The 18,987-nt window shown below is 43.2% G+C and overlaps 1 protein-coding gene across 3 annotated transcripts in view; it reads left to right on the forward strand.

Annotated features, from left to right (window-relative positions):
• Positions 1 to 3,762: 3,762 nt before the first annotated feature.
• The window catches only part of Stac (SH3 and cysteine rich domain), a 125,941-nt gene continuing 110,716 nt past the window's right edge, over positions 3,763 to 18,987 (forward strand). The window contains exon 1 of one of the 3 annotated variants that reach the window (XM_028787119.1): positions 3,763 to 4,117. In XM_028787119.1, coding sequence (XP_028642952.1) covers positions 4,007 to 4,117 — 111 coding nt within the window. In that variant the 5' untranslated portion in view covers positions 3,763 to 4,006. The remainder of the gene's footprint in view (positions 4,118 to 18,987) is intronic. The other 2 variants (XM_028787121.1, XM_028787120.1) reach the window with 2 other exon arrangements.

Genomic DNA, 18,987 nt, shown 5'->3' on the forward strand with positions numbered 1-18,987 from the left:
CTCACAGTACTGGGTCCAGGAATCCTCTGTGAAAAATGTGGTCCCTATTGATCTTAGAAAAAGATACAGCCATCTAAGCAACAACATTCTCAAATCCCATCTCAGATGGAGCTCCTTCTGTGTGTGCCAGGATCCTTGCAGCAACAAACTCAGCCCTGGCTCGGCCACTTCATGCCTGCTTCCAGAGAGAGGCTATGAATCCAATCCCCTTTGGAAGATCCCTTGCCCCCATGGACATCTGTATACTATGAAATTTAGCTTCAGCTGTAAACGTGACAAACATGGAGTCATTGGGAAAGTATAACATCAGCTAAAGAATTGCCAAGATCAGATATCTGTGGGGCATTTTCTTAATTGGTAATCGATGTCAGAGTGATAAGCTCACTGTGGGCAGTGCCATCCCTAGGCAGATGAGCCTAGGTGGTGCTTGAAAGAAAGCTGAGCAAGCAAGGGGACTGCAGGCCAATAAACCACGTCTCTGTTTCAGTTCCTGCTTTGGTTTCCTTAATGATGAACTATACCTATGAGCCAAATAAATGCTTTCCTGACCCTAGTTGCTTTTAGCCAATGTTCTTTCATAGCAACAGGAGACACAAACTAGAACAGAGTCCCACAGTCATGGATATCAGTGACCCTTCTGAGCCAATAAAGGCAAAACACTTCATGTTGAAGCATATTAAATTTTTAATTTGCATCTCACTGTTTCCTGTATGTAGTCTGGATCTTCTGTTCAAGGGAGGAACACTGGAGGTTACCAACAACTAGGCTATTTTGGAGTTCAGGACTATGTGGCCAGCATCCTCATAACCAAAAGAGTGTGTCCAGCAGCTAGAGAGACAAGAGGAACAGGGCATTGCTTCTGCCCTCACGTAAATCCTCACCCAGTCAGAGACAGCCCACTTTGCCATTGATTACTTTGGAAAGGGTACCATGACAACGTGGCACTCATTTGGAAGCCTAAGTGAGATAAATGGGCTAAGGAAGGAGACCGCAAAGAACAGCAAACCCTTGTAGGTATATGTTGAAGAAGAATTAAAAATTGGGTAGATAAGAAAAGATGAGATGGGAAAGAACTCACTAGAGAAAAACATAAGAACAAAGGTTTGATTTTATTTGAGAAGCCATAGGCAACTCTTACTTGTAAGACATAGGCTCATATTCTCTCTCTCTCTCTCTCTCTCTCTCTCTCTCTCTCTCTCTCTCTCTGTGTGTGTGTGTGTGTGTGTGTGTGTGTGTGCGCGTGTGTAGGTCAAAGAACAGTTGTAGGTATCATTTCTTAGGTATTTTCCACCTTTTGTTTGAGACTGGGTCTTTCATTGGCCTGGAACTTCATCATGTAGGCATGGCTAGCTGATCATGGATCTGCCTATCTCTGCCTCCCACCTCTGTATCATTGTCATTACAAGTGTGGCTCACCACTCTGGGCTTTTACATGGGTTATGGGGATCAAACTCAGGTACAGATGTTTTTAAGTTAAGCACTTTGCCCAAGGACTCATGTCCTCAGGCACCAGATACCTACAATTTCTGTTAGTAGGCCAAAGGCAAGGGTCAAGGAGGTAGCTTTCCTACAACCCCACACCATGTGTGGTAGCACAGACCTGTAGTCCCGTCTTCCTCAAGGCTGAGGTAGAAGATCAACCCCAGAACAAAATCAAACCTTTGTTCTTGTGTTTCCTTTAATGAATTCTTTCCAGTCTTGTCTTTCATTATTTAACTTCTCCTATTCTTCAACAGTGGGGAGTCAGTGTGGTGAGATAGACAGTGAGTTCTATCTCACAAGAAAACAACAACAAATCAAAAGCAACAGCAAAAGACTAGGAGGTGGAAATAGGTATGGTTGGGGAGTAGGTACCCAACAAGTGTAGGAACTCTGAGTTCCAACCCTAGCACCAAATGTTATTTCCTTTAGAAAACAGCTATCATTCACCAATCCTAACTGATAACTAACGCTGAGCATTTAAAATGGAAGGGTACTATCTTTAACTTTAAAAGAGGAAAAAAATACATAAAACCTCGAGATGAATGATTTCTTGTGGTAAGCCAGGGTACATTTTCTCCCCAAGGCAGAAGTCTAGACCTGGGAAGTTTCACTGCAGTGGAAAATACCCCTGGCCCTGTATTAGTTCTGACCTCACGTTTGCACAGACTTGTGGAGTCCTGTATTGTCCCTCGTGATGGTTGGCTAATTTTGTGTGAGTGTGTGTAGGTGTGTGCTTTGATTAATCTACCTATATCTGTCTGTCTGTCTGTCTGCCTCTCTCTCTCTCCCCATACATACGTATCTTCTGTCAGTCTGTCTATCATCTATCTATCTATGCACCTATCTCTCAGTTTTCACACCCAGGAGAGCAGGCATCATGCTGTAGCCGTTTCTAGAAAACAATCTGCTACAAGGCAAGCATGGCTGAAGATTGTCTGTACAGTGCTATGTCCCTCCGTGCTCTGCCTAAGGCTGGTGGTTAGTGTGACTTCAGCTTGTGAGAATTTTGTCCCCACTTAGCAAGTGGGGATTGTGTCTCATGGAGGAACACCTGAGTGACCCTAGCCTGAGTCACAGGGGAGTTTATAGGATTTGTTTGATTTTAGGGTTGTTTTCATTCTTGTTTTCTTTTGTTTTATGTTTTAAGACAGGTTGTTACTATATAGTCCAGGCTGATCTAGAACTACTCATCACTTAACCTAGGCTAATCTAGAACTCATCACTTAGCCTAGGCTGATCTAGAACTACTCATCACTTAGCCCAGGCTAATCTAGAACTCTCAATAATACTCTTACATGAGCCTCCTGGGTCAAGTTTGTTATTTTGGAGATGAGCTGGAGGAGGCTCACAAAGGAGAGAAAGTAGGAATAAGGCTTTACGTGTGCATAAGAAAATATCACAGATAACCCAGTTAGACCACATGTTAACCCCCACGTGACAAAATGAATTTAATTTTTTAAAGATTAAAAAAAAATAAGGAGGGAATCTAGTATTGATGTAGGAAAGGCTTTTATAAATGTAGAAGTAGTCCCTTTGGCTACACACTCTGTTGTGTCTACAAACTAAACCAGATCCTCTGTGCCATGGTCCAGTGATGCTGTCTCCATGCCAAGAGACTGAGTAAAGCAGTCCAGCTCACCGGTCTAAGCAAGTTCTTAAATGCAAGCACAGCCCTGAAGCCCAGCCTCTTCAGCTTCTAAGCCTGGCTTAGCTTTGAGGCTCCCCAGTCCAAACGGCTTGGATTTGAAAAGCTCTGCCATTTATAGCTGAGTGACTTTAAGCAACCCTGCTCAAACCTAGGTTTCCTCGTCTATAAATGGAAGTGACCATGCCTAACCCATAGTGAGCCTGAGGCTCAGCAGGAGAAATTGAGGACCAGGTGTCCATACACCAAGTGTATTATCTGCCTGATTTAGATCAAAGCGGAACATTGGAAATTGCAGTGCCCACGGGTCAGCGGACGCCCACACTAGTTCCTGCTGTCACTGAACTATAAATTAAGCTAAGTACCACGACATCTCTCTTCACGCTCAGGGCCAGGGATGTAGGGGTCGCTGAAGGTGGCCCATAGCACTTGTTTGTACTTGCTTTCTGTTCCTTGGGGGTTTGCTGAGCCTTTTCCTTAGAACATCACCAGACCCAGCGCGGGCGCTCAGCGCGGATCTCCCACACTGTCGGAGTGGGCGCGGCCCCCTCCCGCCCTGGGTTCCCCGCACGACCACGCAGCTCCGCCCCGAGCCGCCGCCTCCCATCCTCGGAGGGGCCAGCCCGGGCCCACCCGCCCGCTGCGGTGGGCGGCAGTCACGACTAGAGGCGCGCGATCTTCAGCGAGGTGGCCGCTGGCGCTGCGTGGGGCGGGGCGGAGGCCTGGGAGGTGGGCAGGACCTGGCCAGGCGAGGCCCCCAGGGCGCACGCCGCCGCCTGGCGCGATGGACATCCCGGGGACCCAGCACTGAGCGAGCAAGCACGAAGTCGAGCGAGCCTGCGGTTCCCCCAGAAGCCCAACACAGTTCCCGTGGCCACGATGATCCCTCCAAGTGGCGCCCGAGAGGACAGCGGAGACGGACTGACCAGGGAGGCAACTGGCAAAGAGCAGCCGCCCTCTCCTGCGTCCACCAGCAGCCTGGAATCCAAGGTACAGCGCGCCTGCACTGGGGAAACACGGAGTCCCTTTCCTTCTGACACCTTTCCCCTGGGGTCCTGATGCCAGAGGAGCTGGGACTCATCCCTAGAGATCTGGGATCCCCTGGACCCCTTGCTTCTCATGCTGAGATGGCTCCACAGACCCAAACCTTTGCAGACCTTCCTCTTAGAACCCAAGCACTTCACCCTAACCCCGGTGCCCAGATGGCTTCCTTAAGTGAGAGAAGGAGTTTGGATGATGCATGCCCTGAACTTGCTTGTGCCACAGCCAGGGTAGGTATGGGTAGCTTCTGGGGGCAGAAAGACCGACACAGCCTCGGGGTATTCTTTTAGAAAGCTTGAGCACTGAGACTGCAAAGTGTACCTCATCTTGGGGCTCAGGGATCCTTTGCTTATCAGAGTGCCTCCTTAACTTAAGATACCAAGAGTTTAAAGAAATATATTAAACGAAGATAAGTAACTGGTCTGCAAGAAAGTTAGCGTTCCCTTTGTAGAAGTTGCTACTCTGTAGAACTTAACACTTGTCTTTTTAAGAGTCACACTAACACATATACACAAAACCAAGCCCGCAGCACGTCTCCTGTCACATTTATACTTCCTTTGAAACTTGCGTGGGTGCCAGGCACATGTTTGGAAAAGTTGGAAGAGAACCAAGCAAAGCGTGGCTGCTTAACAGCATAGAGCCAAATGGCAACCGAGCCAGGAGAGTAAAATTCAGAAGATGGAGTTGCAGTTAGTTTCATAGATTCCTTTAAGTGCGAGGCTCCTGGCTGTGCAGAGGTCTTTGTGAGTACCTAGGGCATTGCTAGGATGTCAGCACTCCCAATGCCGCAAAGGGATACATGTTTAGGGGGCCATCAGCGCAAGGAGAAGTGAGCCCCTGTGGCTATGCTGGGCAAGCTTGGATGGCATCGCAGTTCAAGAGGCGCTGGCGTAGGGCAGGATGCTGGCACTGTACGCTTTCAGTGTCAATAGTTAACCACCAGAGACGGTGGTGGTCTAAAGACCGGAAGCTTTGCCCCTTCTAATTTAATTCCTGGCTATTTCATCTGGGCACAAGTGGCAACTTCTCTAACATTCAGTTGGAAAGGCAGACAAGACCATTTGAGGAATAGATGAGATTGCCTAACTCTATCCTGCTGCCTTGACAGACTTGTCTTTTTTCTGTGGGAGCTAGGGAAGAGGGATCCACCACACTGCAAAAGACTTTTCTAAAGCAGGCTCCCTGCCCACATCCGAAACATCTCTTTTCTACCTGGAACCTGATGCAACTCATTCTTGTCCACTAACACTCCTAGAGAGTCCGAGCGCCGGCGGCTGCCATTTCAGAGGTTATCTGGAGTTCTGTAGATGGTATAACACAGTGAAAGCCTTTGTTTTGTTAAACTTTGCACTGGGCCTACCATCCTGCAGTAGGTATGCCCTGGAAAGGTCTTAGCCTTTGGGTATAACAGCAACCTGATTGAAACACACAGCATGGGTTAGCTATTTATAGATGTCCTCACGTAAATCACCTGGCAAAGCAAAAACCTTCTATGTAATGCCCGTAATTACCTACCCATTTATCCGGCTTACGATTCAGATGTGTAGACGTCCACTCTTCTCAGTCATCTACCTGGCTGATGTGTCTCTAAGCATCCGCTAGTTTGCCACTGTGGCTTAGGCATCCTCACCAGTGGAGATGAGTTTTACAGGGGGGGCTGCTGGACCCTATGGAACTAGACACAACAGCCTGTGTGGGTGTGGTTTTGTTTTTCTCGAAGTGGTATTTCGGACTAGATCAAAGGGTTCATATCCTCAAAAGAGGCCGGCTTGCTGCTGTGGAAGAGGGGGGTGATGGGTAGATAGGAGCTGGTGAGACCATCGTGCATGGTGAATTGCACAGGGCTTTCAGAGACTCTGTTCCATTAGAGAGGAGAGAGCCTGCTGGGGAAATGTCAGCAGCGAGTCAGGGACAGCTAGCTATTGGACTCTCCCAGGAAGTGGTAGTGTTGATTAAAAGTTGCACATTTCAATATAAGCAAGAACATAGACTTCTAATACATCCCAAAAAATGTCAAGTAAACTAAACGATAGTCCGTATATCAAAAAAATCATGTGTTCCATATTGTAACACAATTATAATATATTAGCTAAAAACACTCATTTTTAAAAATATCTTTGGGAAGGTATATGGTGTAAGTCATACTGAGCTTTGAAATTTCTCTGGACTTTTTTGGACATTTAGTTTTTTGATTTCTCATTACATGGATTAATTTAAATTATACATGTGTGCATACACTTACTACAGTGCCCATGTGGGGGTCAGAAGACAACTTGCGGGAGTCAGTTCTCTCCTTCTGCCATGGGGAGCTCAGAGATCAAACGCAGCTCACCAGGTTCATGCCAAGTGCCTTTACCCACTGAGCCATCTCACTAGCCCATAAAGACTTTTAAAATTCCTCGTAAGAGATACTTTTTAGGTGGCCATGGAGCTGTAATCCTCACACTTGAAAGGAAGAAGCAGGAGAGCTACAGCGTGAGACTCTGTCTCAAGAGACAGACAGACAGACAGACAGAATTTCTAAATACAAGAATAACAAGTACTAGGTATTTGACAAGCCCAGGGACCAGGGGAACACACATTGATTGACAGTCCAGGAGCAAACTCAGTAGCACTATTTTCTCTGTCTCACCTACTTTTGCCTGTTTTTATGCTTAGTACCAAGGGCAATCATGAGCATCTACCAAATGTTGCCCCCAGTCCGACACAACCCTAAACTTCACGCTAGAAGCTTCTGCTGTGACATTCATTTCATGGCTAGCGCAGTAAGAAGCTCTGGAAAGATAGGTGCCCTAGCCAAGCTCATGGCAAGAGCAGGACCAGAGCCATGTGACCTTGGAATCAGTATTTCCCATCTTTACCTGTCTCTTGTTCGCGCAGTGCTCACATCAGCCATTCCTCCTGACGGTCTAGAGATCAGAAGCTCCCTGAGGTCACTGGTAACACACTGAGACATTGTGTCTTCCACCATGCTTCATCCTCCTTCTCCTCTTCCTCTTCCTTTGCCCTTATCCTCTTTTCATTTGGTCTGGGATTATAAACATGCAACACCACACCTGCCTGTAGATTTTTTTAATTACCTTATTTATTTATTTATTTATTTATGTGTATGCATGTGTTCTTGCAAGAGTGTACATAGCATGGTGCACACATTTGAGGATCTGAGGGCAACTTTTGGGAGTCAGTTCTGTGCCCCCATCACATGGGTTCTGGGGATCAAACTCAGGTGGTCAGACTTGGAAGCAAGAGCCTTCGTCCACTGAGTCATCTTGCCAACCCAGTCATGTCTTCTCAAGAAATAGAGCTAGAGCTGGGCGGAGGTAGTGCACGCCTTTGATCCTAGCACTCCGAAGGCAGAGACAGGAGGATATCTCAGTTAGAGGCCAGCATGGTCTACAGAGTGAGTTCCAGGACAGCTGGGACACATGAAGAGACCCTGCCTTGAAAAACAAAACAAAAATAAACCAAACAAAACAATAAAAGAAAGAAAGAAAAGAAAGGGGGCTAGGGAGGCGGCTTGACTAGTAAAGTGTTTGCTATACAAACATAAAGTTCCAAGTTTGAATCCCCAAACTTCTCTTTTAAAAGCTAAGCACCTTTGTGCCAACTTGCAATACCAGTGCTGGGGAGACAAAACCCACAGATCTGTAGACCTTAGTGACCAGCCAGCCTACCTGCCCACTTGGCATGTTCTAGGCCAAGGAGAGACTCTGCCTCAAAGAGCAAGGTAGGTGGCTCCTGAGGATGACACCTGGGGGTTTACTCTGGCCTCCATATTCAAGCACACACAGATACACCTGCACATACATGTGAACCTGTGCACGCACAAGCATACATGCACAGAAAGAAAGAGATCACGAGCTGGAGAAGAAGCTCAGAGTTAGAATGTGTGTCTAGCTTGCTCAAGGCCCTAAATTCAATCCATCGCACTTCAAAACCAAGTAAGCTAACCAAGTCGCTTTGTTAGGTGAAATGTGAGGACTCTCGTTTGGCTTCTTCATCCTTGTACTTGCTACTTCCCACAGCGAAATACCTGTGTGGAGGTAATCAAGTGCTTTATCCTAAAACCACCTGGAAACTGGAACACAGCAGACCCACAAGTCCAGAGGTCCTTAGAGCATCCTAAGAGGCGAGCATACAGTGTCTGAGTATATAAAATACACAAAGCACCACCGAACATAAAAAAAGTCACACGATCTCTCTAAAAGTCCATTTTCTTTGCAATTTCCTCAGAAAGTTAAATTACAGAGGGTTGAAATTAGTAACACTAGAGAGCACTTATTCCAGGTGTTTTTAAAACTGTATCTTTGTATTGTATGAAACTACTTTATGGAAATTTCCAACATACACAGAGGAAGGCAAATGGTATGAAGAACCATCATAGATCTAACTAGCTAACCATCTCTGCTTATTAATTCACGGACAATAACGTTTGACATACTAACCTATCACCAATGCCACTCTTCCATAGGATCATCTTAAATCAAATTCTGGCTCATCAGACCCTTTTACCAGAAAATCTTTCAAGTTGCATTTCTAAAAAATAAGAACCATCTGGGTAAACCTAGGATCCCATTGGCACATACTATAGATTTTTTTTTTTTTTTATCATTGAGGGTCAATAGAATCTTCCAAAGGCTCAAAACCTGTTAGAAATCTGTGAGTAAAGAGATCCAAGATTTAAAACTATACAGATGCATGTGTTATCTGGAAAAAGCCTGTATACCATGTATAAGATCAACCTCAGCATATAGTTCCTCCTCTCTCCTGCCTCTCAGCTAGGGCTCTAAAGAAGGACAGTAGGTTGCTGATGTGTCATACCACAGAGAGTTAAACAGTTATTGGCTTGTTGGCTATGTTCCTAACTGAGAATGTAGTCTTCAGCTTTGGATCCCAGGGTGATTTCCTCAGAGCCAATTCCTGTAAACATGTTTAGTCACGACATTCAATGTAATCATAATTTTTTTCTTTTCCATTAGTTGAGCTGAAAAATCTGAAAGCCACTGATGTGTGTCTCTTCCTCCATCTTCCCACTGACTGTTCCAGAAAGACCATGGCCTAGTTTAATCGCAGAGCACTAGACAGAGATCAATAGACCAAAGCAAAACTCCCCCTTGCCCCAGTAGCTGAATTCGTTCCCATTTGACATGGTGACAGCATAGAAGCTTACAAGGGTTGAAATGTGAGGTTTTTGGCCATCGGGGATGTGACCAAAAGTCCTTTCTCTATGATGCAAAGTGATTCCAGGCTTTGAGATCAGATAGACAAACTTCCTAGGTTTCTCTGACTATAAGCAAGTTGGCTCACTATCTCCAACCCTAGGAGTTACCATTAGCTTCAGTTGTCAACTTAACACAAAACTAGAGTCAACTGAGAAGAGAGAACCCTAGCTAAATAACTGCTCAGATCTGAGTGGCCTGTGGCCATGTTTTTGAGGCATTTTCTTAATGATTAATTGGCCCAGCCCATTTGTGAATGGTGCTATCTCTAGGCAGGCTGGCCTGGGCTACATAATAAGGCTTTCTGAGTCAGCCAGTAGAAGCAGTACAGAAACAATGTTCCTCCATGGTCTCTGATTCAGTTCCTTTCTTGGCTTCCCTTGATGATAGACTGTAAGCTGTAAAACAAATATCCCATTTCCTGCCCCCATATTGCTTGTGCTCAGTGTTTTATCACAGCAACCAAGAGACAAACCAGGGTACTGAAACTATCTCAGCTAGCACTAACACAGCTGACTTTCCAATGGTTCCACTGGCTGTTTCTCTTTGGACTTTTAGTTACACTGTCAACTAGGATGAGACTCTACCTCAGCTAGGTTAGTCACCGACTATGCATCATCACCACCCACCCATAATTAATATTTGAAGGTGTGGTATGATCCATCCACCACCCCAGTGGAGCCACAGACTGTTCCTGAGTGATCCACTCTGAACCTAGCAAATCACCCAATCTCAAGAAAATGCCTCGACTCAAAAATATGGCCTGGATTCTGAGTAAGTTTCTGTGCCCATCAATAAGTGGCCACTTAACGCCTAGTTCATGCCCAGCATTTCCCCAGCACAGACATAAAGTGATGATAGGCAAGAAATTAAGCTTCTATTCAAAGGGAGAAGATGAAGCAAAATGCATTCAAATCACCAAGGAAGCCAGGCCAGACCTAACTTTCTAGGTTGAATCATAGGAATCTGTCTGTCTGTCTGTCTGTCTGTCTGTCTATATCTCTCTATCTATCATCTATCTACCTATCTATCCATCATCTATCTATCTATCCATCTATCTGTCTATCTATCTATCTATTTTTGATCTATCAGTTTTGGTTTTTTTATAAGAGGTTTTCTGTGTGTAATAGGAGTCCTGGCTATCCTGGAACTTGCTTTGTAGACCATGCTAGCCTCGAACTCACAGAGATCTGCCTGCCTCTGCCCCTCTAGTGCTGGGATTAAAGGCATGAGCCACTTTCTTCAATCATTGCACTTGTCTAGACTCTAAGGATTATAGAATGTCCAAAAGAGCAATACCCATGTCCCTCTGTCCCCTTTCTCTCACTGCAGCCGAGAAAAAGCATTTGGATCTATTGTCTTCTTCTTCATATCTCTTACTGAACTGGCTTTGGTAAAGGTAGCCTGCTTATCATTCTTTATGTTGCTAAATAATTTAAAGCATTACTCAGAAGCAGCTAGATTTATGAGCTGACTCTATCCCTACTTATGTTATGCCCATGCATAGAAAAATAAAAGGTATTCTATGCCGACAGCTAGAAAGCCAAAATAATTTAAAGAAGAGAAATACGCACATCACACGTCCACTTAGAGATAAGAATTACTCAATGTTTTGGCCGTTTCTTTCAAGTACATTTCTCTTCTTGTATTGATACACGCTAAAAATAAAATTGGAAACTCTCTTCCTACGTGTGCATTTTGCCTTTGCCACCGACCATTTCCGGACACACTTCTCCATCCTCCGAAATCATCAGAGATCTAATATTCCATTCGAGCCCTGTCTGTGCTCAGCTAGCTCGACTCTATCAGCTCCGTTTGCTCTCGACATCCAGCTCTCTCCCAGCTTTCACACTTTTGAACATATTAAGACCTGCGCCCGGTGCGTGAGCATTGCATATATTTGCAATTCGAATCGATTCATTTCATGAGAAACTCCTGTGCCCATGCACTTTATTCTCCTTATTACAGGGACCTGGAGAAGTCCTCTGTCAGCCCTTCTTTTGTAACAAACTTTTCCATTCACATTTAACATCCAAATTAAAGGGGCAAAAAAAGATGATTGCTCAATGAATTAAAAAACAAAAAACAAAAAAACAAAACCAAAAACAAATAAACAAACAAACCCTTGGTCGTGACTAGCCACTATATAAATCACAAATCATAATGTGACTCAGACCCCAGAATAGCCTGTCTCCAATTGTTCTCTTCTGGCTACCACCTCCCAGGGATGTCCATTTCCACCTCCCAGAGATGTCCATTTCCTCTCTCATAACTAAGTTATTTCTGTTTGTGTGGAAACTTTGGCCACTGCGTCCATCAATGTAGAGCAGGTAATTTCATGGTCCTTCCATTCTCCACAATGCTAGGCCACTTTGGCGGCCATATTTTCATTCACAGGGTTGTGTATCATCCACTGTGATGGCCATTTACCCATTTTGCTGCTGAAAGGTATTTGGGTGGTTTCTTTAGCTGGGGTGCCCTAAGCAGTATGGCTATGATCATTCTTCTACATACCCCCTGGGATGCATACAAACTAGTCTGTTAGGCATTATGCATACAAACAAGGCACCTATGGGCAGCCTTGTTGACCACACTGTGTGCATATGCATATGTAGATGCTATCCCTACATATCTCAGCCAGTAACACGCAAGAGTTCAGTAACTCAGCACTCCCAGCACTCAAGATTATCTGTCTGCCTGATTTTTTTTAATATGTCAGAGGTGATTATTAGCATCACAAAATATTTTAACTCATAATGTCCTCATTGGCCAGTGAAGTCAGTGGGTTTTCACAAGATTTTTGACATGCATGTTTTGTGAAGTAGTTGTTCACACCTCTTGTTTACTTTTTTGTTAGATTGCCTCCTGTTTGTTGGAGTTCTTTATTCTGAGTTTGAGAAAGAGACAGGTGTAATGCATACATTTTCCTCCTACTCTGTGGCTTAGCAGAAATTCGTGTGTGTGTGCATGTGTGTGTGTGTGTGTGTGTGTGTCTGTCTGTCTGTCTGTCTGTCTGCCTGCCTGTCTGTCTGTCTGTCTGTGTAAATATTGGGATGTAGAGACCAGAGGACATCTGGAGTCATTCCTGAGGTACTCTCTACCTTCTTTAATTTTTTTTTTTGAGATTAAAATATGACTGTACCATTCCCCCTTCCCTTCCCTCCCTTCAAGCCTTCCTTGCTAACTTCCTAACGCATGGTCGCTTCTTACACTAATTATTATTTCATGCATATACGTGTATAAGTTGTAGAGCCCAGCCCTAATTGATACATCTACAATGTAACTCCTGTACCTAAGGCTCAGGGATCATTGCAGAAGAAGAGGCAGATAGATTGTAAGAGCCAGAGGACCAGGGAGACTTTCTGTGAGGGTGTGTCTTCTAGCAATGTCAGAGACTGCGCCAACACAACTGCCCAAACATGAGGTGAACAAGAACAACACTATAGTCATGCTAACGTGGACAGAGAATGCTCAAGAGACCTCGAGCCTACAGAAAGAACAGCACTCAACTAAGGAAGGCTGAGAGCAGGAGAAGTAGTCTCCTCACAGAGACAAACACACATTTAAAGACAGGATCTCTCACTGGCCTCATCCTCACTTGGACTAGGCTGGCTGGCCAGTGAGCCTCAGGGATCTGCCTGTCTCTGCTTTCCCAGGGATGGCTTTACAAGTATTACGCCACAACACTGTTTATGGGTTTGTGTTTGTTTGTTGTTTGTTTGTTTTGAATGGATTCTGGACACAGAACTCACGTCCTTATGCTTTACTGATCAAGTCATCTTCCCAGCTCCTCCTAACACAAAGTCTTAATTTCATATGGTCTGGTTTGTTAATCTCTTTCTAAATGGGTGTGCTTTGTGTCCTGCTTTCCAAAATTCTGCCTAGCTCAGAATCATGACTGTCCCAAAAAGTGCTATCTACATAGTTCCATAGCTAGATTAAAATCTATTGGTGGTTTCTTTGTTGATATGATATAAAATGCAGATCAAGACTGAGTGATGACTGGACTATAGCCTTTGCTGTGACCAGTTCAACCATACACATGTAAAGGTCATGTCTGTGCCCAAGTATGGGCCTGCCTCAAGCTTTGGGGCTGCATTATTTTGAAATCTCTGTTTTTGGGTGAACTGAGCCCTGTGGCTTTGCTCTTCACTCTTCATTATTAAGTTGATTTGTGTAGGGACTCTTTTGGCTCTTCATACTTTAAAAGGAATTCTAGAATCACAAATCTACCTGGTAGGATTTTGATGGAGATTGCAGAAAATTTGTAAAACCTATTCTGAGAGAACGGAATTCAGATTACACAATTTTCCAGTTACATCTTCCACCCAAAGCTCCAAGTCCTCGGGCCACCACTGCCTGAGAAATAAAATGTATTAATTTTCTAATGTGGAGATTCCTAGAACCAACTTGTTTTAACATAAATTTGAGCCTCAAGTCTATATGAAGGCAAATCTATAATAATCACCTCAATGGGAAATATTTTTCAATCGTCAATTTTTGCCTACCTCAGGTCTAAGCTAAGATGTCTTCCCTGTCATCCTGAGTTGAGAAGTTTGTTTCAAGTTCATCTTCTCTTTCTTTTCTAGATTGCTCTCCACAAAACCTAGCATTCTGAGGGAATTTCAGCTTAGAGACTGCCTCTATTAGATTGGCCTATGGGAAATCTGGGGTGTTTTCTTAATTGTTGATGTGGGAGAGCTCAACCCTGTGGATGGTGCCACCCCTAGGCAAGAAGTCCTAGGTTATAGAAGAGAACAGGCTGAACAAGGTACTGGAAGCATGCCAGTAAGCAGTGTTCCTCCATGGCCTCTGCTTCAGTTTAAGCCTCCAGGATCCTGCCTTGAGTTACTCCTCTAGCTTCTGTGCCTTGAGTTCTGCCTTGGCATCACAGATAATGATCTGTGATATAGAAATGTAAGTCAAAACCAGAATGTATGGTAAAATACACAGGACATATAATTTACCATTTGGAACATGCAGTTGGTGCCATCGTGTGTGTTCATGTGGTTGTGCAGCCGTCACTGCCTATCTATCTCTAAGAGTGTCTCTCCTCAGTCAAACTCTATCCTTGGTCAACAATGGTTACCTAACATCTGCCTCCCTCTACGTTACAGATGAATACTATAGTTCAACTCACTTTTAAAAATAATTCAGCCATTATGGCTTCTAAGTATCTCATGTAACGTTGATCCCTTTGTGACTAGCATGTTGATGTGATGCCATAAACTTTCTTCTGTGCTGTGTCATGTTATGAGAATTCTCTTCTATGGAGGGCTGGATAAGATTATATCTTTAACATACACACACATATACATCTATACATTTCATTTATTTATCCTTGAATTAATAAGACTTGTGTAACATTGGTCCTTAGACAACTGTGCATGACGCTGCTATGTGATGGTATAAGCAGATTCTGTCCCATTCCTCTCTATACAACCAGAAGTGGAATTTCTAAAACTAATAGAAAATCCATCCTTTCCTGTCTTATAATCCATTTGCATATATTCTTTGGGAAAAGGTCTGGTAAATGCCTTCGCTCGTTTTTAGATGGATTCCTGATTTGGGGGCTGTAGTTGTGGCATGGCAGCCTTTAAAATCAGCAAACACAACTAAGCATCATGGTGCATGGCTGAAAGTTGACTACACTCATCACCAGCCTGAGCTGAGAAAGAAAGGGGGCGGAGCAAGAAAGCAAGGAAAGAAAGGGGGAAGATAGGCAAACTGGGGGAGAGCATTGAGTTTTATTATTGTTCTAATTACATTTAGACTCCAGAGAAGATGATTTTCATACCATTTTGTTACTTGTCTTTTTTCCCTCTGTGACTGATCAGTTCATGCCCTCATCCATTTCTGGTCCTGCATATTCATTTCCCATTTATTTTTAAAATTCTTTATCCACACCCTGCAGACATTGTGTCACACTGCCATTTATCTCTCTATCTTGTTTACTACATTTCAACATAAGTTTGTTTCTCTTATATAGATCATCTCAAATTTAGCTATGTTTTCTTCTGTTCATTTATCTTTAGGAAAGCCTCTCTCATCCTGAGAATGGAAAAATATTAATCTATATATTTCTCTATGTCATCACCACATACATAAAGCTTATCTTAATACCTTATTAACTATCTTTGGTTTGTATCATTGTAAGGGATGAAAGAATTCTAAATATCCCAAATGATTAGTAAGTATTTTAAAAAAACCATTTGCTGAATAATTTATTCTTTTCTCAATGATATGAAATGGTACATCCATTATGTAATAAATGGTAATATGTACTGGGTTCTCTTTCAGAATCATCTGTTCTATTCCGATGACTTTAAAATGTATTCTCTCATTTAGCCCTGCACTGTAATTTAAAATAGGCTTTCATGGGTGCTGAGGAGGTATCTCAGTGGTTAGGAGCACTTGCTGTTCTTCCACAGGGTCTGAGATCAGGTTCCAGCACCTATACTTGTCAGCTCACAACTGTCTGTAACTCCAGCTCCAGAGCATCTGACATCCTCTTCTGCCCTCCAAAGGTATCTGTACTCACATGTACACACTCACACAGATGCACACACAACAATAATAATTAAAAAGCTTAAGTAGCCATTGATAGCTGATGAGAGAAGCAACCCCGCAGTGGGAGGATTTCCATAATTTACCTGCACATACCTTTTTGGTTATAACAACTTCTTTTTCTTTCAAGATTTGGGGCCTACACATAGTAGACAAATGTTCTATCACTGAGCTATATTCTCATTCCAAAAATAATGCTTTGGCCAAAATATTCTTTATGGGAAAATATTTAAAATCCTTTTAAAAAAATAAACTTCATGCAGTCACTATTCATAGTCACCCTCGTGTGTCACAGCTCACCAGAACTTCTCATCTTGCCCAATGACATTTCTGTATATTAAAGAAAGAGTTAAAGGTATAAGGAGGTGGATATGTGTGCTTGCATTTAAATATGTAATATATACATTTATTGAAATTGCATATCACATGGTAACTCACGAATGTGTAAAATCAAGATATTTCCTATATTAGTTACATTTTATTTCAAATTTTGAAAAGAGCAAAAAAAATTTAAAGAATCCTAATATTTTGAAAGTTACCCAGTAATACGTCTATTAGTATTGTGGTGAATTATTCACAGTAAGGAGCTTTTTATCCAGGGATATAATACATTTACTTAGTTTTGAAATAGTTTTATTACTTTTAGAAATTCTTGGAAATTAATTATATATATATATATATATATATATATATATATATATATATATATTCTAATGATGCTCGGATGTTTCCTGGCATGTGTTGGGTTCTAGAACACAAGACCAGAAACTGAGCAGTGACTTCATAAACATCAGAAAGGTACTTCCCATGGCTATGGAGCAGGTATCCAGGGCAAAAGCAGAGATGGGGCTGGTGAGGTTGTCTCCTGGGTTAGGCATGGTACCTTCTAAATGTCTCATGCTGGAAGGAGGGGAAGGTCAGTTCTGGGGACCTCTTTGTGAGAATACTAGTCCTTTTTTTTCTTGAAAGTTCACTTCCAGCATGGTTCTCGCCTCCCCAAAGCCTTGACTATTCCTACCATCCCGCTGACATCTAGGCTGACATCTAGGCTTTAACACGTGAGTCAGGAGAGAACACGTGCCCCAAAGGTAACAAAGTCATCACCTTGGAAAGATGCCTGTGCTCCCATGTTCATAACCAGATATGGTCACAACAATTGGTAACTGGTTGATAAGGAGACTGTGAGATGTGTATAGACATGGGCATGGACACATGTGTATAGACATGTGCATGCACACATGTGCACACTCACACAATTTATATGTGTATGTGACAAAATATTATTTGATCTTTAAGAAGGACATCTGTTGTCATGGCATGAGTGATTCTGGAGGACATTGAATCATTGGAAGAAAAAATACTGCATGATCTCATGTTATTTTAATAAAGAGGGAAAGAGAGGAATGGGGAAGGGGGAGAGAGGAAGAGATGGAACAGTGAGTGGATCCTCATGTGGTTGTGGGGAGAGGAAATCGGGAAATGCAGGTCAGAGGGTTTTATGTGGCAGACACGATGTGAGGAATAGAGTGAATAAAGTGATTCTGTCTTAAGGAAATTTCTTGAAGTAGATTTTCCTTGTCACACAGAAGCACATGTAAAATCAGCTTCACTAGAGGAGACATTTGACTGTCATATCATACTATGTATGATGTTAGTGTTGTAAACTCTAATATCCACAAGGAAGTTTACTTGAGAAAATAAAGAAGGGTCTTTGTGGTTAATGCTGTCACTGAGAATGTGTGAGACTGGCAGTTCAGATCCCTGGAACCCACAGTAAAGCCTGGCCGCCATAGAAACCCACCTGTAGTTCTACTGCACAGACAAGGGATCACCAGAACAAGCTGGCTAGCGACACTGTGAGCATATCTGTGAGTTCTCTCGGGGTTCAACTAGGAGACCCTACCTCAATGAACAAGGTAGAGAGCAATCAAAGAAGACAGGGGACATGAATCTGGGACATCCACCCACAAGTATACGGATGTACCTGTACACACAGGTATGCCTACATATGTGGAGAGAGAGAGAGAGAGAGAGAGAGAGAGAGAGAGAGAGAGAGAGAGAGAGAGAGAGAGAGGAAAAGCAATAAATAATAGAATGCTGTGTGCTGTGTTTCTGACTGGTCCAGAGCCTGGGCTCCAGAGTCAGACAGTACATTGAAATCCCACTATGGCTCTGGGATGCCAGCTAACAGTTCCTCCCTTTCCAGAGCTACACCATGTTTTCTGTAAAGTGAGCTTGTGATCCCTTCCACAGTACTGCCATCAGAGTGGAGGCAGTTAGTGGATGTGGAATACCTGGGATCTGCTCACTAGTGGATATTAGTATAGTTACAACAGCTATGATCATAATTTTACCTGCAGTTACAGCCCTCTTTTTTTTAAAGGGCCAGGTAAATGCAGTTGATTGGAAAATTACAACTCCCCCAAATACATGGCCATTACTGGAGGCATCAGGCTCATAGCTGACCTACTTACTTACAGAGTCACTGGAGTTCTCAGTCTCATGTAGCTGGTACTGAGGGATGATCTTAGCTCTCCTAATATTCCTCGCTACTCTGGAAACTTCTGCAGATCGGTAATTTCATTTGAGGGAGGAAAAGTATTTGTTACTCTGCAAGTTCAACCCTCATTCCACATGATTTCCCTTATGCAAACCGCACACTCTGGGGTCATGTTAACAGTTAAGCCATGATAGTCTTTGTGCTAGAGACAGATCATATGCCTGGCCATATGTACCTGCACACAGGGGTGTGTCCATCAGGACCAGGTGTGGTACTGTATCAGGTATTTAAGTCATCGAAGGATTGCTTTGGGCCCTTTGTCCCCTTTATCTGATGTGTTATATTAATAGATATCCTTAAATACTAAATTCTTTTTTACATTTTTGGCACAAGTTCTACTTGGCCAAGGGAATTTTCTTTTAATAAATTTCGGTGATATGATTGCCAGTACACTATTATTTTTGAATCTACATACATATGAAAGATTATTTCCTATCTGTTGCCTGGTGCTCTTGGTCACGTTTCATTTTTAA

This window comes from Grammomys surdaster, unplaced genomic scaffold (genome assembly GCF_004785775.1).
Source record: "Grammomys surdaster isolate TR1022 unplaced genomic scaffold, NIH_TR_1.0 125606, whole genome shotgun sequence".
Taxonomy (NCBI): Eukaryota; Metazoa; Chordata; class Mammalia; order Rodentia; family Muridae; genus Grammomys; species Grammomys surdaster.